The 24748-nt window shown below is 33.7% G+C and overlaps 1 protein-coding gene across 1 annotated transcript; it reads left to right on the top strand.

Moving 5' to 3' along the window:
• The first annotated feature begins 16888 nt into the window (after positions 1–16888).
• Positions 16889–24480, top strand: LOC127834162 (uncharacterized). Its single transcript, XM_052359797.1, has 5 exons — positions 16889–16903; positions 18596–18771; positions 20128–21113; positions 22422–22792; positions 23080–24480. The coding sequence occupies exons 1-4, from the start codon at positions 16889–16891 to the stop codon at positions 22775–22777; spliced, it is 1533 nt and encodes a 510-aa protein (XP_052215757.1). The 3' UTR covers positions 22778–22792; positions 23080–24480.
• Positions 24481–24748: the final 268 nt, after the last annotated feature.

The raw sequence follows: 24748 nt of genomic DNA, 5'->3' as shown, positions 1-24748 counted from the left end.
CCCGTTCATATGGCAGTCCATCCGTCTGTCCGAATTTTGCTTTGCGCATAAGTTCAAAAAGAATACTAATACTGATTGTGATAAAATTCTTCAAAAATATTACCCAGCATGTGAATTGCACCCTTGGATATTTGTGATCGATCTCTTGTGACATTATGGAGTTTCGAGACAAAAAGAGAATCTTGGAGCATCCTTGACCACGGTTGCCTACCTTTGTTCCTACCGAATAGAAGACACATGAGTTTTCTCTAAAAATGTCGCCTGACACAGATTTTTTGATAATAATAAATATTCTTCGTATGACAAAATTATTATTATGTCATCATATTATTTTTCGTTAGTATTTATTATCATACAAGGAGTAATACTCTATGGCATAACTGTGTTTAATCTTTCGCTTTCTGTGATTATAATGATACAATAATAACAAGAAATTAACAATAAAGGGTCGTTCATTGTATCAGACGGCTATCGGCACAGTCAACCGGCCAAGACAGCTTGTTGCAGCAGGTAGTCATACATTGGAATCTCAGGAAATATACAATTTAACACATGCTAGTCTCTAAGTGCAGGTTTTGTTCGTTTTAAAGCCTTTCGGTCCGTTGTGAATATTTATGATATTTACGATGGGAGCCCCATTCTGTGAAGTGTGGGGCTCGTGGAACGCAAGTGGCATAGTTCAGACTCAATTGGCGGAATGACAAAGTCATGTGACTAGCCAAACAGTTATGTGACCAGCCACGTTGTGCCATGTGAATAGCCATAAAGTCATAAGGCCAGCCATAAAGTCTTGAGGCGAACCATAAAGTCATTTAGCCAGCCATACAGACAAGTGGCCAGCCATACAGTCATGTGGTTAGCCATTCAGTCATATGGTAAGCCTAGGGCACTCTCTTGCCGCCAGGGGAAGCCAACCACATCTCTCATAAGGGGGAAATTTCGCACGATTACCTTTAATGGGAGATGTGTTTACTTAGACTCTCATTACTCCATTTTTTGTACATGTTTGCACTATATTTATTGCTTTTTTATAATTAAGCATAGTTGACACTCATATTAGACTATACTGTAATGATGTATTATAAAGTGAATGTCAATATAAAAAAGAGGTGAAGACTCTTGTTCATCTTCAATATACACCGACTTGTTCCATCTTTTAACTTTAAATGGATTTACACGCCGATAAATGGTGTTTTATTTCAAATATTTTTTTTAAACAAGTTTTCTTAAGAATTTCAACTAGTGCATTAAAGACAGGTTTTTATGCTCCTTATGACAATGTGAAATACATCATAATTAATTTATTTTATAAGCATGTGTTCTTGTTCCAAAAATTCCATTTTTAATGAATACATTGAACACGGTTGTTTCAAGCAAAGTAAAATTTTGTCACAAATTTCAGACGTATTCAAGGATTTATACTTATACCTTAAGATATCAGCACAAACTGCAAGAAAAAACGTCTCTTATGCACTATAGATTTTTGCAAATGTATTTCAATAACGTGAGACATTTGCAAAAATAAAGTACTTTACGGTGTGATAACATTCTGTCCAGCCCGTGTATAACTCCTGAAAACCCCGTTGATTTTGCACCCTGATAATGCAGTTTGTTTAAACACAGAATCTATTTTGTTTGCAGGAAGAAATCGTTTTTTATCGTTAGCTTTTTTTCGGTATGATTGAGCATTGTGTGACATTTTATTATCCGGAAACGGTGTAGATGTATAAATCATGCAGGTGCGCAAAACATAATATTTCCCGTCTACAGCGTTACGGGTTTTTCGTTTGTTTGTAATTTCTTTTCTTTTATCTAGGGGGGAATTTTTTCCACAAAATAGGGGTGGGGGGAAGTATACTTTTTCATGTGTGAAGCCGCCGATATTCGGAGGCAAAAAGTGCAAATCGAGGGCCCTGTCAGCCATATAGTCATGAGGCCTGCCATAACGTCAATAGGCCAGCCATAAAGTCATAAGACCAGCCTTACAGTCATGTGGCCAGCCATTAAGTCATGAAGCCAGCAATAAAGTCATGTGGCAAGCCATATAGTCATGTGGCCAGCTAGACAATCATTTCGTTAGCCATACAGTCATGTGGTCACCTATAAAGTCATAGTTGCAAGCCATTAAGTCATGTGGCCAGCCATACAGTTTTGTTTGGCCAGCTATACAATCATGTGGCCAGCCATACAGTTTTTTGGCCAGCTATACAGTCATGTGGCCAGCCATACATTCATGTGGCTAGCTATAAAGTTATGTTGCCAGCCATAAAGTCATGTAGCCAGTCATGTTATATAATGGGGCTATCGAAGCTGTTTGTTAAGAAAAAACTATATTTCGTGTCTTGTGGGAATTAAGGTGATGTTAGTGGTTTAAGTTAAAGATTGTTAAAGATTGTTTTTTTAATATTGGCAATAAGTGATTATAATAAATTGAAGATTGTTAAATACAGTTATGTAAAGTATTAATGTCAAGTATGTGTTACTACTTTGTATTTGTATTCTGAAAGTTTCACTTTTGATTTTCGTCCAGATGTTGGTACAACTATGGAAAATGAACTACTGAAAAAATAATTACGTTGATTTTAAGATAAGGCAAAACTGTTTTTATAATACTGTTAAGTTTTTCTAAATTAAATACATGTATTGTCTTTCATTTAGCAAGACTCAGTATTGTCTTAACCGTTATATATTTAGACGAGCTATTAAAAACGCTTTATTTATATTTTGAGTTTGGAAGCTTCTGTTTTGATCTTTGCATCATTCTGTCTGTACACAATATACATTTTGCAAATTTGGGTAAGCGTTGAATCAATAATCTTGTAAAGAGTAGTACAATTTTGCCAGAGAAATTAATATAATATAAGACGCAATTATTTTATCTTCCTTAAATTGTCAATTCTTTATTGACTTTATTGACTACCGGTACTTCATAAAATATGTACAACAATACTCATATTACAAAAACAGTTTGAATTGTATGACGCAGACTGTAGACGCAAACCCTAAGTAATCACCAATTGATGGACGGAGATTGATTAAAATTAATAAAATTATGGAAGTTTGAATTAGAATATTTTGTTAAATGATTGGTTAACGTGTGTAATTATGTTGAATGCTTTCTACGTTTGGAAACTTAAGATTTTAATGTGTATTTTAGTAAACAATTTGTAACATGAGATGTTTGTGTGAATCATGGCCTTGGTCAGGATTTTTATTAGGCTATGGTGGATCACACAATTATTACTTACATGCTCGTCGTAAGTATAGATGGTTGTATTCAGGCACAATAGTTCATTACTCGTTTAGATTACCAGATTTTTATGTGCGTAAATTAGTGAATAACTTCACCAAGATTTTTTGTTATTAGCTATATATACTTTTTTCATTGTTGATATATAGCAAAGGAAATCAATTGTCATTTTACATTATTAATGAAGTCTGTTTGTTTCAATTCGATGAATTCACTGTTTAATTCATGGGAAGAAACCAAATGTTAATCTTTTAGTTAAAGACAAACTCTGCGTGCGTGAATGATCATATGAACATTATTTATAATACATTTATATCAAATGATATAATAATATAGCTAGGTAATAGAACCGTCTTGTTTTCTAGCAATGTTTTCTATTTAATACAGAGTTAAGCAAATACGTGGACATATATTTAATTATGTTGACAATTATGTACAATGTTTTCAAATTTGGAAATATTTAAAAATCAATTTTAAATCAATGGATAGCAATGATATATACTTTAACTCTTTCATAACTGCAATTGTCTATTTGAATATTTTTTGAACTTTGCAACTTTACAGGTATGCAAAAGTATCAAATGGAATGACAGTGAATAAACGCTAAATACATATGAATCAATTACTTTATTATTTGTTTAGTTACAATTTAATTCTCAATGCACTACAAACACTAGTTTATAATACAACAAATTTATATTAAATTTAACAAAATTCATAGATTTATTTAGAAATACAGTGTTTACTTTAAAGTGGCCTTTTTTTTTAATGATGTCATACTTTTTTATTTTGAATATAACAATTGTTCATTGTTTATTATTTGCTTGGCATATGGCTAATACTAAACTGTAACAGTTACCGGTTTTGTAACAGTATTTGTCACGTTGACTGCTGAACATTGACAATGTGTGTGTAATAACAGGGACCAGTTGCAATAAATCTCCCAATTTAAAACGTTAAAAAATTTCTTAAAGCTAGTATTCCCTAAAAAATTGTTAATATTGAACTTTGGTTTTGAATAAAACATGTGTGTTATGTTGTTAAACCATGTGTTCCGTTGTTCATTAATTTTAATAGCTATGAGTATGTAGATTGCGTGTCAAAGTTCAATTATATTATACTAATATTTACAAGGAAAACACAATATATTTTGTGAATTTGTATGCATAGTTAGCTTAAATAAAATGGTTATTATACACATATACTAAAAAGTCGTATTGGTCTATATTAGTATGCAATTTTAAACTCAAGTTTCCATTTGTTCGTCTAACCAAAATGAGACATTTTGCAGCGGTAATGCCGTGTCTTAAAAAGTGAACTTTATGGAAACTGCCCGAAGGACAATTAAAGTGCTTGTTTACCACATAATGATCAAAGACTTCTCAATTGATTAAATGATTTTAATTGAGGCGTAAGTCTGACTTTTTTAATATGTTCAACATCGTGACTCTTCTGTTAAGAGTATTAAAATGGTAAATGTGTATCCATGTCTCTACACTGTTACCAGATGTGTATTAAACTTATTTAAATATTAATTGTATGTGTGCTGTCACATCGGATTGAATCTTTTCTATAATCTTTTATACATTTATCGACTTTGTTTTGTTTATACAATGCCCATTACATTATTCATGATGAATTTGTTAATCCTACTTCAATCAGTGTTTTGTTTTGAGGCGGATAAAATAATGTGTGCATATATATATATATATATATATATATATATATATATATATATATATATATATATATATATATATGTTTATTTGTTTGTCCAAGTTTATTGTCTCACTCTTGTAAATGTAAATAGCAAATCAAGGAGTGGTAATATTGTTGTACGTTAATAACTTGGTGATATGGCAAATGACAAAATACACATGGATAATTTTCTTACTTTTATGTAAATTTTCCTAGTTAACTTGGTGACTTTTTTAAGATTTGAAGTAAACTCATCAAAAACTATATGATTATATGAACGTACCCAGTTGGCACTTTGAAGTAGCTTTGGACAATTGCCTTCCAGCAATGCAAAATGTATTGCGTGATCTATTTCTAGGCTTAGTCAATGGGGGAGACATAGTATGCTTTCGTTTAGGAATCGTGTTTGATTCTTCAAGAATATTTTCACACGTTCGTATCCTTACAAATTAGATGCCTTTACGTTCAGGAGGAGGGACGAGCATAGCGATTTGCACTTGTCTGTTATTCCATTAGACCGTCGGTTAATGGTTTTCCATGAAACATAAACATTATTTTTGTTTAAGTAATGAAATGGTACATACATATTCATCAGAACGTGAACTTAAGTACCTTACTAGTTTGTTTTATACTGAGTAAATACTCGCTTTAAATTTAAATCAAATAAAAACAGCGCGTTAGATTTGGTTAAACATAAGCAAAGTTACATACCAAATTTCCCCTTCTAAACATATTTATTTTATCGCGCCTGAATCCAAAGTGTTGGTACTAAATATGATTAATATGAACCTTACAAATATAGACCAGTATGTGATCTTAGAACACTTGGTTATTTTGAACTGGTGTCATGCGTCATTCGAAAGTGGTCTTCATTCAGCGATGAAACATAATACTTAGCACATAAATTTGCGGGCCTATATTTTTTAAGAATTGAATGTATCTTATTTGACATAGTCGGAACTGCTAGCATTATAAAACCCAATATTCAATTTACTTACCATATGAATATCTTAATTTAATTTGCAAAGCAAACTTTGTTTATTTGTTATGTGAAGTATTTTTATTAGAAGGAGAAGTGCGGACGAATGTTAAAATTAGAACTTCTTACAATACGAAAACAATCTTTTGCACATAAACTACGTTTTGGAATTCTTACGAATTTCATCGCGGAGGAGCGAGACCATTTTCCTGAATAGCAGCACCCAAGAAGTCAGCCTTTATGGGGTTTAGTAGTTTAACATCAGCGTGAATGTTCTTTGTTTACAGGAATTTCAGAGAATTTATGTGAGATATTTGTACGAATATATCAGTGATCAAACTATGATTGTTTTTGGACGGGTTTATGTAGCGTCAAATATCAAGATGCACTAGAAATATGTTTACATGTGGATATATCATCTAGTCAGTATTTAGAACATACACTGGCCAATACAATGGTGTATACATTAAAGAACATAGCACTTCGGGTAAATTATGATTTATTGATTTTTTATGTGTTTAAGTTCCTGGTTTTAACGTTTTTGATTATATTGCTGTTGACCAGACTAGTATACGCATAAACATTTACTTACCCAAAGTCCGGGTCGCACAGATTTGAGTTCAATCCATGTTTTATCAGATTGTCGCGACAAAAGAACACTAGTTCATATTTGAATTTATGTACATAAACAAAGCAATATTTTAAGCACTTTATTTTATTAAAATTGTTAATTTCTTGTAATGTGTGACGCATTCACGAGAAAGGCTCTTACAATGCAATTGACACTGATTAACCGCGGGAAAGTATATTACCATTTCCTGTAATCTGAACCACTTCCGACATCAAACGAAGGCACAAAGAACGTGCGTAACTGAGTGGCGGACATGCGTTAATATTCACAGACCATTCTGTTAAAAAAGAAACATTTTCACATATCAATACCATTCAAACTTCAGCAGAAAACAGCAACCCGCGCGCTCTTGTTTACTAATCGAGTAATTGAAAACATTTAGTTTCGTTATGCGAATTGACTTTTCGTGATTCAACATTTGCGTTGAATTTATTTCCCATGGGCGTACTGAAAAGTTCTTTAATGGAAACCGCACTGTTTCTCAAATCAGAAAGCAATTGAGTTTCAATGAAATATTGATAATGGTATTTGTTTTATTGACTCAAATAACCTGTATAATAGCATAAAAGCAAGTTTACTATGAAATTAACACTTTAGCGCCACCGCTTCCAAGAGAGATTTATCGATGTAAAGTGATCTGCCTGATGCGAGTTGAGAGAGACCTATTGATAAATCATAATGTAATTTCTTAAAGTAATAAATTTCCCACAATACTGTCGTTCACACTAGAAACATAAAAAATGGTTTGTAGTAAAATACATACATATTTAAATAATTGCAGATTATGTTTGTTTAAACTTTTTTGATTTTTTTTCCGCACGGATGTGTGCACATTTGTTAATTTGAAATAACATAGGAAATATGAGTCGAAATGAATTTATCTTGGTAGTTATGGGAAGCCCTTAAGTTTATATACTATTTGTTGTATTTCCACGTTGAGTGCATTATTTTGAATCTATCAAGGGTCTTAAGAATTCATGTGCAATATCTCTTGTTTAGAATTGAAACCATCAACAGTCGTCATAGACAATAATTGATAATGCCGGCAATACACTGAACTGCACCTCTAAAACGACAAACACATCTTGACATCTTAGAACAGCCAAACATACATTTACTCTCACAAAATATAATCCTGAAAGTAAACATTAATGAGTCTGATGAGTTGAAACGTTGAACACTATGAAATTATTCAAGCCGCTTATGTAAGATAACTAGTAACTAATCGGGTGGCCTCACGTGGTCATTGAATGACCGCTGATGCATGCACAAAACAGCGTAATGAAATATTGAGATATATACCGCCTACCCGTATATCAATAATTTCGCCCCGCTCTGTAACAACCGTAAAGTCTCGTCCGCACAGGCAAATCAGGGACGTCACTTTGCGCATATATACTTGATTTTTGTTTAGAAGAGACTTTATTTTAAACGCAAAATACCATAAAAGCGAGAAGTGTCGTCCCTGATAACCCTGTTCAGACTGCACAGGCTAATATGGGACGACACTTTACGCACATGCATTAAGCCAGGTTTTCCTATAGCGTGGCTCTATTAGAGTCTGATCAATAACACCAGATATTATGTGCCCATTAGTAGATTTCTAACATATATCGTTCGTTCGAGTCCTGTGATGATACTTTGTTTTATTGAATGATAACTATAAACAACAAATGGTAGTTTAGATTGACCAACATGTATTATTAATTGGCTATGACTTCTCATTTTTTCACGACTGTGTCTTTCTCTGTTTTCGTAAGACAAAGCAGGAACATAAGGGGGTTATTGTACAACTAAGGTTATTTTACCACAATGATGGTTTACAATAAAATCATGAAGCTAAGAACACAAAGAATGCGCTAATTGTTCGTTTAATATTCCCATTTATACCTACGAAATTTTATCAATTGTTTTGAACTTGAAATATCATCCCACATGCCAATATCCAATCCGGTATGATGAAAACAGTAATAAGCACGAGTTGTGGTTTTTAAAATGTCTTATTATTACGTGAAAATGTGTATGTCATGCATTTCTGTTGAAATGTAAAAACAATCGAAGCATAAAGTGTTTTAATAAGCTAAAACAAAGAAAAATATTTTTCTTTACTTTGATTGTGTCCTAATAAAAAGCTGTAATTAAAAAAAACTCCGGTTTATGCTATTCATAAAAAAACAGCACATTTGTATGATTAAGTATCGTGTCTGACTTAGCATCATTTTCCACGTATTAAACAAAACAAACATTGAATAAATTAGTCAAAGATAAAATGATATTAGAATGTACTGAAATTTGCATTGTTTTGATATGGGCACAATTATCATCATACTGCGAATTCTCTGTATTTTGCAACTTTAATTGTTTATTTGCGGTCGATATTTGCAATATTCTACACTGACTACTTATCAGGAAACAAGGTACAAAATAGAAAAAAATCAACACATTGAATATACGTACTAGTATATAACTTAACACTGAAAAACACACTAAACTTCAAATGATATAAATTCATGTAAGCATAAAAAGCATTGTCTTAATAGATATACATATGATATTAATAACGGCATAAACATAGCTCTTTATTGTCATTATTTATTGTTCTTACTTATTTTTAATATCATCACGCTAACCGTTTTACATTCAGTAATAATAATACTTTCACATGCTTCACACGTTCACGTTTCCTAATAAAGACACTTGAACGCTATTGGAAAACGGGACTTAATGCATATAAATGCGTAACGTGTCGCTCCAGATTATCCTGTTAAAGGTTAAAGGTGCGGTTTATAGTCTGCTTCTATATAAATATTCAGCCGACTTCACAATCAATCCCCCGATCACTGGGATCTAAGTCGTCCGTTTACATATGGCGCACCAGGCAGCCACGGCACATTGGCTTATTTCCCTCACAGGTACCCATTTATACACCTGGGTGGAGAGGAGCAGATGTGGGACAAATTTCTTGCTCAAGGAAATTACAGCGGTCAGGGCGGGATTCGAACCTGGGACCTCTCGATCCCTACGCCAGCGTCCTATCATTAGGCCACTGCTCCCACAGTTGTTTTCGTTTAGAGAAAGTCGCTTTTTATCCTGTGCAGTCCGCACACGCATATCAGGGACGACACTTTCCATTTTATCGTTGTTTTCGTTTAGAGAAAGTCGCTTTTAAGCGAAAATCCATATAACGCAGAAAGTGTCTTCCCTTATTAGCCGTGCGGACTGCACAGGGTTATGCGTGACGACACTTTACGCACTTGCATTAAGCCATATTTTCACAGAGCGTGGCACAGACATGTGCTTTCTGGAACCACACATGCATACAATGCGGGCGATCCTAAACTGCCTGCAGGTCATTTTTTAAAAGTACCAACAATGCTCATCAGATTAAGTACAATGATCTTTTCCACCAGTATTTAACTCCATGTAACAAGTACTTTATTAAAAGTTGAAGGTAAAATCAATATTTTAGCAAGTGTCTTTCTGTGGTATATTAAAAGTTGTTATCTACCAAATGTTGTTGTTTTTCATTTCGTTTCATTGTTTTCTTTCATTCAATTGTTCATTTTTTTATGTAAAATAAAAATTTACCACACATGCCATTTATTTCTGATATGTTTTTCAACACTGTTAAGGATTTCCCTCCGATTAAATACACTTCCGTTTGAGTACACATCGATTTACTCTGCATCAGCAGACGATTTAGTTCTTCCATCTTACGGAGGATTGCGGAGAAAGCCGATGTAACACGATTGCAAACATTCATTGAAGATGTCTATTTCGTCATAATAATAAACACATCTTACTATTTATCACATGCCATACCCTGTTTCCCATGTAATATAACCATTACATATATTTGTATATTACACACGTGTAATATACTGTGTAAGCGTTTTCATTGGCTTAGCTTTCGTTCATTGACCAATCGCAATTTTTTTTTTGCTTAAATGACGTTCCAACGTCAAATGACGTCACGAAATGTAAACAACATTCGGGATTTATCATTATGTTTGCATAAGTATTTATTTCATTTGCTCATTTAAAAGCATGTGATGAAAAAGATCTGACACTCGTTGTCATATCATACCATATTTTATTAAACTCGTGTAGGAAATTCGTTAGTAAGCGAGCCAAAGGCTCGCTTACTAACAAAATTCCTGAACTCGTTTAATAAAATATGGTATGATATGCAAACTCGTGCCAGATCCTATATATATAAGATACGTAATGTAATTATCAATGGCCATTTTGTATACTATTCATATTTGATTTGGAATCTATATAGATCTAACTTGATATAAGAGATATACAGTAATTGTATACGGGCATTTTGTATACTATAGTATTGTATTTTTATCCCCACGCTTTTAAAAGGGTAAAAATAACCTTATTTTACTTACAACATGCGACGCATATGATGTATATGATCTTACATGAGTGGTCGTTATGTATTGAATTTATTAAACGAGTCATCTAAAAAAGATAAAAACGAGGCCTTATACAAAATGACCACGAATCTAAGATTCTATTTATAACATGACTAACAAATTTTCTCCTTATTTTATGCTCTTTTCACCGTTTATTCACATTGTGATAGAGTTTAACTGAAGAAATTCGCTGGAATAATGACGTCAATTCGTCACAAAAATGCCGTAATTTCACAGTTATATAACTAGTGTAATAACACCCGTGTAATAAACAAAATTCACTGCGGGGAATCACGTGGTTTTATTTTGATATGAAACACGGATAATGGCGGCGTCATTGTCTCGGTAAGAGTATTATTTTTATTTCTTGTACCTTAATGTTTGATAATAATTTGCTAAGATGTAGCCTATCATATGCGGAATCGAATTCCGCGTGTAATGGTACCTTACATGTCATATATAACTGAGTACTTTTCTCGCTTACCCTTTGAATTCGTACACATGCGAATGAATGACAGTGATAGTTTTCACGGATTAAAATGAATTCTTCACAAATATGATTAAAATCAACATTACTAAACTCGTTCTTATTGAATATACACCAGGGTTTCTTTACATTACAAACAATACGCCTGAGAGTCTGAAAACTTTGCAGTTTCTGCATAATAAATTACAAAACAAAAATGATATGTTTCACGGAATACAAATTAATGATATGTTTCACGTTAGTTGTATGATATGTTTCACGTATTGTCTAAAGGCGAGAAATTAAGCGTCGGCTATTTTAAGAATAATGCAACATTTAAATATGATTCTATGTTTACCTTAACCATATTTTTGTGTTACCGGTAAATGTTACAAGGCATGCAATTTTTCGTACAAATGACATACTTGTATCTGGTGAAATCCGGTTTGGTATCATTTAAATACTTTATATTAATACATGTATCACAAATACTAATTATTTTAATAGTTTGAAGCGCTAGTAAAAATATTTTTTAATGTAATACCATATAAGAAGGGTTGATAAAATCTTATTATTTTCATAGGCTTAAGCGAAATGATCCGGTTATCATTCACTAGAATTTTTGCTCGGTTATTTAATGGTTTAAAATAACTTCCTTTCATAGCACATATATAACTTAACTAAAACTTCGCTTCATTGTTATTTTAGCGAATACAAATATGTTTAAAACTCGATTAAGTGAAACTGTACATCTTATTTTTGTCCACTGCTATTATTAATTTAAAGGACAATTTTGTATGTTTTGTTTTCTTCAGAAACCACGTATTTGACTGTGTACGAAAAAAAATCAAAAAGGAAGAAAGAAGATGGGCACAGTGTCTTCCTCACGGACATCTTTACAGCTCTGGTCTCTCGGTGTACGTTCGGAAAAAGCGCGAAGAAATGAGTAAAAAATCCTGCCATCTGATAAGATGGGCATACATTAACGTAAATAATTGACAGTATGGACGAAGAAATAATTTCGATGTGACAATTTTCATAAACAGCAGTTTGCTTTGTAAATTAAAACTATTCAAAATAAGGGTAATATTGTATTCAAATTTTCTTCCTACGTCTTTTATAAGCGTTGTTTAAGTTAATAAAGTTAATATCACATACCATAGAGTTTGAGACATAGCTACGGTGGCATAATGGGGATATAGGAAATGTTTTAATTAACGGTCTCTTTCACGTGCACACGTGATAGCTATGACGTGCGCAAGCGATAGTTATGACGTGCACACGCGATAACTATGACGTGCGAACGCGATAGCTGTGACGTGCACAAGCGATAACTATGACGTGCGCACGCGATAGCTATTACGTGCGCACGCGATAGCTATGACGTGCGCACGCGATAGATTTGACGTGCGCATGCGATAGTTATCAAGTGCGAACGTCATAGCTGACCAATCAGAAAAGGTATCAGATAAGTGATTATTCAGATATAATTCGCTGTAAAAACACACCATGTGCTCAGTGCGCTAGTTACAAAATGGCTGACATTTCGAACAGTGTCATTAGTTAATTATTGCTCTCGCACGCGCAACCTGTTCTGATCTGATACCTTTTCTGATTGGTCAGCTATGGCGTGCGCACGTAATTGCTATCGCGTGCGCACGTCATAGTTTTCGCGTGCGCACGCGATGGAAACAGTGAAATAAAACATTTTCCTTTGTCCCATTTTGCCACCGTACCTTACCGCCGATGCAGCATATTGTTTAATGTGTGCATTGTTCTGAACAAAAAAATCCCTGCGATATTTGATATCAAAGATAATTGGTTATGAATATTCATCCAAATGTTGAACAGATGTTCAATTTAATGCTTGTATGTTATTATATATTTTGTTGCATACAAACGGATTTTGTAACATTGTCCTGTTCTCAGTATGCAAGATTAAATTCTTTACCATCAAAAGTGTGTGGGCTTAGTTTAGCTGTTCAAATTAAAACTGCCGTCGTGATTAAGATGTCTTATAGATTGCTGTTTGTAAATGATTGTTCAATAACAAAACGCTAACTTGAATTATTTATTTCAAAACAATAATAGGAAAAACATGGATTTGCGTTTATTGTTCACAAATCAGCAATATCACAGATAATTAAATTAAATCACAGTGTTAATCATGAGAACAGGTAAATAAAAGTTACGTTGGAATATCACAACAGAATCACCATAATCACCTTCAAAAATATAATAAATAATAAACAGAAGATAATTCAAGCGTATCACTCTCCCTGAGGATAACCATGACGACATGGCTGTGTAAAAATTGCACCTATACAATCACTTGAAGTAAATCACTTATTATACATTTTGTTTAAAAAATTTGCACAATCAAAAACTTGCAAATAAAAATAAACAACATAAAACACAAATAGCGTTTACACGTTTCAGCTTTTTCTTAAGTTGATGGCGTATTATTGCTTGCAACTGCATTGGTATTGTTATCTTGTTTGCATAATTCCTGATGCCTATACAAATTCGGCTTGTGAGTATATGTCTTCCCGCATTTGCATGCATGTTTCTTGGCCCCAAGATGCATAGCCATATGATCATCATACTGGTCTCTCCTTTTCATTTCATGTCCGCATGTGTTAAACGTTGCTTCTTGGTGTTGTGTCATGTGCGCGCTTAGGTCTGCCATTATTGCAAACGACCTCCCACATGTCTCGCAGGCAAAATCTTTAGTTTCCTTATGTGCTGCGCACCTACAGAAAAGAAAACACCAGTTTGCAAAAGAAAACATACAAGGAAAAACAACAGATGTACACGTCGGACTTGTATGCTTCACATTTTTGTAGTTTAATACAAAATAATGCGGTAAAAACCATTAAAAAACTGGTCAAGTATTTCATATTTTATAGAGTGACTTGACGTTTTATGACGCAAAAGATAGTAGATTTAACTTGATCCAATGCGAATGTTTTTTTAACTTTTGCCATTCTAGAAGATACGCAATTTGTCACATCCGCAACTAAAAACGTTGCAACGAAGTTTGAGTATTGTTTTGAAACTCATGTCCCGCCATGAAATAGATCCACCTTAACATGTCAAACGTTTTTTGGATCATTAATGACAAAAAAAAACACATTCGAAAATTCACCTATTAACCTGGTTTTTTGGTTTTCTTTTTCGAAAATACATCGTGCCAATTGAGTATACATTCCATGCTTTGTCAATGGGTGTGTACATTTCTCAAGATCCATCATCAGCAATTGCAAGAATTGTAACGTAAATATTTTACCAATTTCGAAACAATTTTGGTTGCAATGTGTCGTAATAATCGGCAATAAACAGTAACAGACATATGTGCTTTAATACAAAAGAATTGTCTCACTCACGTTTCTGAAAATGCTTAATTTTCACAAAACAATCTTACCTGTGCCTTGTTAAATTAGCTTTGCTGTAGAACATCCGTACACAACATCTGTATGGCGCTACCCCCGTATGTTTTCTTTCATTATCGTTTAATCCTGAGGCGCTTCGAAAAGCCTTGCCGTATATTCTACACAAACCAAGTCTGGAAATAAATATTTACCTACCTCTTCAACAATTGTTACGTGAAACATATCATAAATATTTTTAGCCGTGTACCATATCATTTTTTATTTACGCGTTTATTTTTTTACATATTGATTGGTAAGCCGTCAAGAACATCGTACATATTCTAGATGATGTTCCTCGAATTTCTCCTGCAATTTTGTGGTATGACCTATGTTAATTTTATGAAATATATTACACAGCGCCTTTATTCCGTGAAAACTATCATTTAAAAATATTCACTTTGAAATAAATTCAAAGGGTAAGCGAGAAAAGTACTCAGTTATATATGACATGTAAGGTACCATTACACGCGGAATTCGACTCCGCATATGATAGTCTACATCTTAGCAAATTAAAATCAAACATTTAGGTACAAGAAATAAAAATAATACTCTTACCGAGACAATGACGCCGCCATTATCCGTGTTTCATATCAAAATAAACCACGTGATTCCCCGCAGTGAAAATTGAGCATTACGTTATGTCACTGCCGGAGCCTAGGTTATGTTATAAAATAAATTTTAACCCAGGGGTCAGATCAAAATTTCAAAAAGTGCAACGTCGCACATATGCTCATAACTACCATGTGCGTAAGTTTTAAGGTTCTTATGCTAATAGTGTAGGAGGAGAACGTGGCCCACCACGCCCACCCAAAATTTTGTTTTATCATAACTTCTTCATTTATTCACAAATTGACTTCAAATTAATACTGAACATCTCTTATGACCACTGTCTATCTTGACTATCCATGTCCACATTACCCACCCGGGATCATTGATAAAGGTACAGGCAGCTTGGTACCCGTCCTCAAATTTATCGAGATGTCCACGGGTACTACTTCCGAGTACCCCCAAATGTTTTTTCGTACACACAATTTTTCGTGCCCAATTTTTTTCGTACCCATTTTTTTCGTACCCAATTTTTTGTTCGTACCCAACATTTTTCGTACCCAAATTTTTTCGTACCGATTTTTTTTCGTACCCAATATTTATTTCGTACCCAAATTATTTTGCATACCCAAATTTTTTTTTCGTACCCAATTTTTTTTCGTACCAAGTTTTTGGTTCCTACCCAAATTTTTCGTACCCACATTTTTTTCATACCCAGTTTTTTCATACCCCAATCTTTTCGTACTCAAATTTCTTTCGTACCCAGATTATTTTCGTACCCAATTTATTTTTCGTTCCCAAATTTGTTCGTACCCAACTTTGTTATCGTACAAATTTTTTTTTTTCATACCCATTTTTCCGTACCAAAATGTTTTTTCGTATCCAATTTTTTTTCGCTCCCAATTTTTTTCGTAACCAAGTTTTTTTAGTACCCCAATTTTTTCGTACACCATTTTTTTCATACCGAAACCTTTTTTCGTACCCAATTGTTTTTTCGTACCCAAACCTTTCGTACCCAAAATTTTGTTTTAACATAACTTCTCCATTTATTCACCAATTGACTTGAATTAATACTGAAGATCTCTTATGACAGCACGGCCTATCTCGACCATCCACATAACCCACCCCAGGGCCCCACCAACATAGGGCCCACCCAAAATTGCCTTTAAATATAACATCTATGCGGCGTGGGGATTCGCGTCGGCCTCTGCCGCGCCACTTCTAGCTGATATTGCATCTTTATGTATATAGATCTGAACTGCAAATGACCCTAAAGTTTGAGCTATTCATATTATGCAAATGCATGTTTTTGCTGTAAAAACGGATTTGATTTATAGATATTAAATGGTAATTAAGAAAAACATCCATTTTGTGTTGTTTCTGTCACAAAGCCAAGACAAACTTCCCCGATGCAATACATATTTCCAAATAACTTTTCCGAAAATGTAAACCAACACAAGATGTCGTTCCAACATGTAGGTAAAAATAATAACTTTTGTTATCAGTCTTTTTGAAAAATCCTCAATTATTGATTGGCACACATGAGACTTCATAAGACTATGTGTCGTCCGCTAGATGATGATGATGATGATGATGATGATGATGATGATGATGATGATGATGATGGTGATGAAGATGGTGATGAAGATGGTGATGATGATATATGAATAATAATAATAGTAATAAGATGAAGATGATAATGATGATGATGATGATGATGATGATGGTTATGATGTTGACGGTGATGATGATGATGGTGATGATGATGATGATGATGATGATGATGATGATGATGATGATGATGATGATGATGATGATGATGATGATGATGATGATATTTGCCATCATAATGTACACGGTAAATTTCTCTGCTTGGTACTGGAATGTGATTTACTGTTAAAGTTTACTGTTAACTGCATAGTATCTTGCTGAAGATTTCTACGCATATTATCCTTATGTAATCTTTCTTAACACTGATGCAATATATCATATAGAAATAATAGCTTGTGTCAGTTAATGAGGATGATGAGAAGTTACATGCCTTTGATTGCCCGGTTTAAGGCAAATAGTATACTGTATATCGTTTAATGTCTCAGGCGAAATACTTTTAATGTTGGTGTTTAGCAGTGTTGCGTAAAACATAACGGATCAATGCAAAATCAACTTGTTTGAGTATCGAATTTAATAATAAAATCTATTGATAACATTTTAATGTAAATTCTGATTTCAAACAAAAGCTACAGTTAAGTCTGCTGCATTTGCAACAATGTATGCTTATATCATAATTGCTGTAAGGAGACATAGTTAATGTCACCATTCTGTTTTTAGCCAAAGTTGTTGGTACTAGCAGTTTAAGTCTATATACACAAAATATCAATAAGCAACTTTTATTGTATTTTGTATTCTATACTTTATACGCAATCCTCAATGTGTCGAAAATATAATGATAACAACACAACTCTCCAAATGATTCAATCGTTTCGCGTTTGTAACGCTTTATAATTTGCAGGTTTTTAACTCGTCAAACGATGCATATTTTGGATATGTTAGAGCATGGTTAATGTTCATTATTTCTCTTTCCTAATAAATATCATAAATGAAACGAAAGTTTGAAAGTCTGAAACAATTTGTTTCAATTTTGTCAATTTACCACAACGTGGAAAGGTCCCGTTAAATTTTAAGCAGTGATATATTCACTGTTTACACAGCGGTTAAAACTACCGGCATAAGTAGGTTGTACAGATAGATAATAGTTTTAGCTGTTAAACTCACTTGGTAATTAACATGTTAGTTTGTGTAATGAATCTACAGCTTCAAAGATATTGGACTTGAATTTGAGTTGTGTTTGTTTTTTAGTAATTTCAATAATAATTTTAACTACTTGTGCTGATAAACTTCTTAAATTAGACATATGCCTGTGTTTTATGGAATATTGTATCGGAAATATACGTTAACTATACAAACAAACAGTTCTACTTTATAAACATACATTCTGTCAGAAAAAAGAAAATGGCGACAGGTTCATTGTCTACAGTTGAGAAACATTCTTGTATGATTAAAGACTTTTGTTGCACATCTTGCATGGAGCAGAATCTTGTGGAATCTGCAGACATCTATTGCGTAACATGTTTGCGATTTTATTGTACAAAATGTGTTATCCTCCATAGTCAGTTGTTTACAAAACACCAGCATGTGGGAGGGGAGATATTAAGAAATGGCCACTTTCCAAGGAGGTGGAGGATTTTCTCAGAAAGTGTGAAGTGCATGAGGATAAAACACTGGCACAGTTTTGCCATGGCCACAGTCAGCTGTGCTGCTCGGATTGTATTATAACCATTCACAGGTACCTGAAACATGTATACCATTTGTTATTTATAATTAATATATCAATGCAATTGATTTTCACCGTTTCGAACAACATTTAACATTATGACATTTAAAGCAGAAACAAATAAGTGTGAACAAGTCCAAAAATTTCCCAAGTCAAAATTCCATGTCTTATAAATTATAGAAAAAGTTTGTTAAATTCCAAGGCTTTGGTAATAATTTACACATATGTGTAAGAACTATGCAAACAAATGTATTGTTATGATTTGAGTTGACCATGCACTATCCTTCAATTTAACTTGGTTGAACAAACGTTTGCAAAATTTCACTATTCAATATGGCATGTATGTTAATATGAATATTTATTTATAGTTGAGCAATATGTACTGATAAATATCAGTATATATAAATATTTATATGCTTTATACTTTACAGCCTGTGCCTTTTTGGATTGGGAAAAATGGCGTGATAAACCATGAAATGGGGAAATATGAACCATTTTAATATGACAATAAAAAACAGTATTCCAATAGTTTATTTCTTCATGTCTAATTGCATTTTCATGCATATTACAAAGTGCTGTTTTTTTCTTACTATCAATATAATGTGTAGTTAATATCCTTTTAGCTGCATGTTAAACTTGCAATAATCTATAGATTGTTAAATTCAAAATTTAAAAATATCGTTTTTCAATGTTATGAATTTAATTAAGTAAATGACTTTTTGATATCATATGGGGACAAATATAATACATACACAAACGCACTTAAGTTGTAACTGTACTGCATGACAAACATAGAGCAGAATATAATATACTGAATATAATATAAACTTGATCATACATCGATCCACTAACATATACATTAAATCATGTTTGTATTTTCTGTTTCTATAAAAAAAATACGGAGGTGTGATTATTTACCTGACGCTTAATATTATTCTGTATATGTTTCACTCTATCAGCAATACTATTTGAAGTACGCTTTTGACAATTAATTTGTTTTGATTAACGAGCCATAACTCAGGTGATGTCAAAAATATGTACCGAAATATCAAGTTGTGCAAGTTCGAATGTTTTGGATAATATACCTACTATTAAGTTGAAAAAAAAATCTAATTAAACGGAAAAGAATGCGCAAAGTCAAATGCAGGTTATTGGGTTTGTAAAATTTAAGGAATATTTGTTGAGTTATAAGTCTCACGGATTGCAAGACAGACGGATAACATTTATCCCCCAATAGTACGCCTAAGAAAAAAGCTTTCATTGAGTGTGCATGTTATTTGAAAGTGTGTACTTGTATGAATCATTACACAATTACATAATTGCTATGAATATGTCATGCTATGAAAATGTGTTGTTTGTTAATTGCAGCCAGTGCAGTAATGTTACTCCGGTTTCTGAGCTGACCAACACACAAACCACAGACCTGAAGGGTCTGTCAGCAGAGCTGAAAACTGTGCTAGGAGAAATCAAGAGCCTGCAGAACAGCCAGGAGGCCAGTTTTCGATCATTGCAGGCAGCATACAAGGAACATGCCAAATTCATGATCGAACGAATGCGTTTTAATATAAATACTACTATGGATGAATGTGGTAAAAGTTCTGTGAGTACGCTTGGTGAAAATGAGCAATTTATCAAGGAAGAAATTTGTGCGGGTGCACTTTCTATATTGAATGAATTTGATGAAAGTACTGTGAAGGAACTGACGGAAATGAAAGATGATGTTAAAAGTATAACATGTTCCATAGCAAGTTCTATTTATAAACGCACTGGTCTTCAGAATGAATTAACACAATTGTATGAAAACATTCCAAAACTCAATGAAAATAAGGAACTCTGCCTAATAGCCAGCATAAAATGTAAGGAAAAAATAAAGCAGGCATTTGCAATGCTGGGAAAGTCAGGCAAGGTGTTTGCTGTCCAGGGAAAGTCTGTGCACAATGTTAGAATGCTAAGTGATTCGCTAAAATGTAGTATCAGAGGCATATGTGTTCTTGCTGATGGACATGTCCTTCTTGTAGACTACAGCAATAAGAATGTAAAGCTGCTTAACCTGCAATACCAGGTGGTGAGTCACTTAGATGTTGCTCCTTATAATGCAGAGGACATATGTCAGATCACACCTAGTAAAGTGGCAATAGCTGCAAATAAGGGCAACACAACTGAGGTCCAGTTTATAACAGTGAACCGCACCAAGATGCTAAGAGGTAGGAAGCTTCAGTTACAACATGAATGTAGAGGTATAGCCCACTACCAGGGAGACCTGCTCATCTGCTCTGGTACTGCACTATACAAGTACGCATTGAGTGGCAAACTGGTCTGCAGACTCTATGAGGATCCATCTCATCGTAGTTCAGGTAAGGAGCATGGTTTATTCCTCATTACATTAAGAATATTTACTACGAAGTAATTGCAAATGAGTTCATTTATTGTTACAATAGCCACACATATTTTCAGTACTAGTAATTTACAAACATTAGTAATAAAGTATTTTTACTGTCGCTACATGACATGTCTATAAAAGGAAACCAAGTTCTTGTACACTTTTTTTTATAAATTGGAACACAATAGTCACATCGTTTGAAATATATATCCTTTGAATTGGTGTAGTTTTTGAAGTGCTCAATCATAAATGTATGTATGCAAACATATTTATGCATCCTTAACAACTTGGTTTCCAAAATAGTTATAGTTAAAAATCTAGAAAGAAAAGTTTCAATATATGTTTTTTGAAACATTATTTTTCAGCTTTTAAAAAACACATGTATGAAGTCTCTTATATGTCAGCACATTGCTGTAACGTGCGCACATTTGTAAGAAATCTATTATTGCTGCATATAGTTATATCCATATGTATATGTTGACTAAACTGTGTAATTGTTTCCGTCTGTGTAATGTCTTATGTTTGTTTTAGTGTACTTAACCTCATTCCTAACTTTACATGCCCAACCGTTACTAAATAATATGAATGTCACATTAAGCGATTTTTTTGTATTATATTTATGCACATATTTAAGTTGTGTAATTGCTTATACTTGAAGACTTTTTTAACGCAACACTTTACAAACTTGAAAAAGTTATGAGTTATGGTTTTGATTTAAAATAGTACGTGTGATAATTTAGCAACATTTTGTGCAAGCTCACAATAACATAATTCACCCGTAATTATCGGACGCTTTTGCCTTTGGAATAGGTATGGTTTCATCCTTTTTGCGCGTGAAAAGGGCGAAACGCGCGATATCATTCTTTGTTTAATGTTTTAGTAAATAATTCTAGGTGAGTTCTCATACTACAAAAACATTAAAAAGTAGTACGGCTCGTTAGAATATTCTGGAGCGCTACCGTGCATTTGCATGTTGCAGGCTATCTTACCAATGTGCCCAATCGTCTGTTCGCGACGGATGAATTTTTTTTATCATGAGCATGCATATAATGTTGTCAAAAGACAATCTTATTCTATTTTAAATGTAAATCAAAATCTTAACTAACAACTGAGATATTTTGGTTTGAAAAGTGTTGCGTTAGAAAAGCTTTCAATGGTGTTGTGCGTTAGAGAAGTCTTCAAGTGTATTCATGCATATGTATCATATTTGACTGAATTATATTTGATAATAATTGTTAACATTTATTGAAATTCAATCAATATAGATTTATCTGTTTTCCAGTATACAAGTGTTCTGTGAGTCCCACAGGAGAAAAGCTGTTCATAACTAACCGGAACCAGCACAAGCTCCTCACCCTGGCCAGGGATGGAACAATTCTGGCTACCTTCACACATCCAGAGCTAGGACTTCCACAGGGTGTTCATGTGACCTCAGAAGGCCAGGTTCTGGTCTGTGGATGCGTTTCACACACTATAGTACAGGTGGACATTGAGGGGAGGAAGAAACTCGCAACTCTGGCTGTATTGTGGAGGGACGGAGAAAATTTCCCACAATCAGTCTGCTACAACACTACCACATCCTCCATCATTGTGGGACCAAATGAGGAGGACAACATTCTGGTGTTTAGTGTAAAATAGTGTGTACAAGTAAATGTAAGTTGTTGTAATTACAGTTTGATATTTTTATGACAATTTATTGCCATTAGTGAAGTTTAACAAGCTTGCATTTTGGTTTTGTGGGCTGTGTTGTGTATTGCAGTCATGGAATGGCTGTTTGTTTATAATAAATGGTGTTTTAAATGAATCTGTACCACTGTCCCTAAATACAAATACATTTGTTAAATATTTCCTAGGTGGACGTAGTACACACAACGATCTTTGGGGTATTTCTGTCTGTTATGTTTTCGAGATAATTAGCATTATAAAACTGATTTTTAAAGGAAGACGTAGTCGATCGAGATTCGTAAGGGCTGCGAGGCAACCAGTCACCGCAGACAGAACCTATACAGAACCCAACGGAGAAACAGCAGAGCAGTTACAACGATGAACATCACCAAATCATGGGGGCCGCCTCGACAACCAATGACAAGGAAAGCAAAGAGCTAATGAGGTCGCTACTGCACCAGGACAACACTGATTAGGACGACAAGAGCAATGTGAATTTGTAAAAAACTTTAAGAAACATAAGTTGGTATTGTTAAGTGTATATCCTCAAATTTGTCTGAGTTGTACTTCTCACCCAAATGTCAGCGTCTGCAGTGACATCTGAGTAATGCTATATTTGGGGTTATCGTGCAACATCACACTATCAACAGGTATTTGATTGAAACTTCACACATGTATTCAGTGTCATGTGTGTGTTCACTATCAAGTTCTAAAACAGTGACATGCGAGAAGAATTTTCTCCGTTCGGTACTTGAAATGCAGGTTTAGGATTGAGTGCAACAAGTTTTTCTTTAACTACTACATATATGCGATTGTACCTTCACACATTTTTGGTGATCATCATCAGCGTTCAGAATCAACGGGCTTTTCAGGGTTTACACACGGGATGGACAGAAGATAAAAACACCGCTAAGAACTTTATTTTTGAAAATATCTCAAGTTATTGAAATACATTTGCGAAAAACACATTTTACTTGCAGTTTGTGCCAACATCTTCAGGTATAAGAATCAATCCTTGAATAAGTCTGGAATCGGTGACAACATTTCACGTTGCGTGAAGCATGACCGTGCAGAACACATGGACGTTTTGAACAAGAGCACAGGCTTATTAAATAAATATTCTGATATTCAAATCAGCAGCATAAAAATCTGGCTTTTATGCACTAGTTAAAGTTGTTAAGAGCAATTGTTCTGAAAAGTTATTTGAAAAAAAGCATCACTTACAAGTGGGTTTACATCCATTAACGTTTAATTGAGAACCCAAAAAGGCCACGTGATCCTGCACCCTGATCATGCGTGGTCACATATCAAGGCCTTCAATTCTGCCCTGAAATTCATCATTACTATGGCTCCTAACTTATTAGTTTTTAAAAGACTAATGGAAATAATTGCATACACCAACTCTTATCTCTGATTGTCATATACATTAGCACGGGTTCGCATTTGGGGCCAGTGGGTCAAGGTCAATTTATCTGTTGCTAAAAATAAAAAATGTGCGTTAACTTAAGTTATGATGAATATATTCTGATACAATTGTGTATGCTGGTATGTTTTAATGCGATTCTAGCAAGAGTTAAGATTTTGTGCATGTCGGTGTAAGATCATTGTTTGCGCTAAAAACCTTAAGAGGTGTTTTTTATGAGTTTGCACTCAACTTAAACATACAAAAACTATTAAGTTAATTGATTTAAAACCAAAATCCTTTTTTAAATTGTATTTACCATTACATAACATGCAAATTTGTCATTAAAATGAAGTATGTATTGTTGTGTCGAAGTAATTGATAAACTATTTTATTTGCACTATGTAGATATTATTTAAGCGAAAATAAATCAGCAACATAAAATGAAATCATACACTACCAATAAAATTAAGACCCAAGTTAAATGTTAAGAAATTCATTTTTTTATCATTTTGATGTTACCCATTTAACTGAAAAAAATC

The sequence above is a fragment of the Dreissena polymorpha genome, chromosome 6 (assembly GCF_020536995.1).
Source record: "Dreissena polymorpha isolate Duluth1 chromosome 6, UMN_Dpol_1.0, whole genome shotgun sequence".
In the NCBI taxonomy this organism is placed as follows: Eukaryota; Metazoa; Mollusca; class Bivalvia; order Myida; family Dreissenidae; genus Dreissena; species Dreissena polymorpha.
This window is presented reverse-complemented; position numbering and strand designations above follow the sequence as displayed.

Bases quoted from the DNA above. Each gene is read 5' to 3' on its own strand.
- LOC127834162 (XM_052359797.1), top strand. The intron at 18,772-20,127 runs GTACCTGAAACA...TGTTAATTGCAG, and splicing joins TGTATTATAACCATTCACAG to CCAGTGCAGTAATGTTACTC. The intron at 21,114-22,421 runs GTAAGGAGCATG...TCTGTTTTCCAG, and splicing joins TCCATCTCATCGTAGTTCAG to TATACAAGTGTTCTGTGAGT.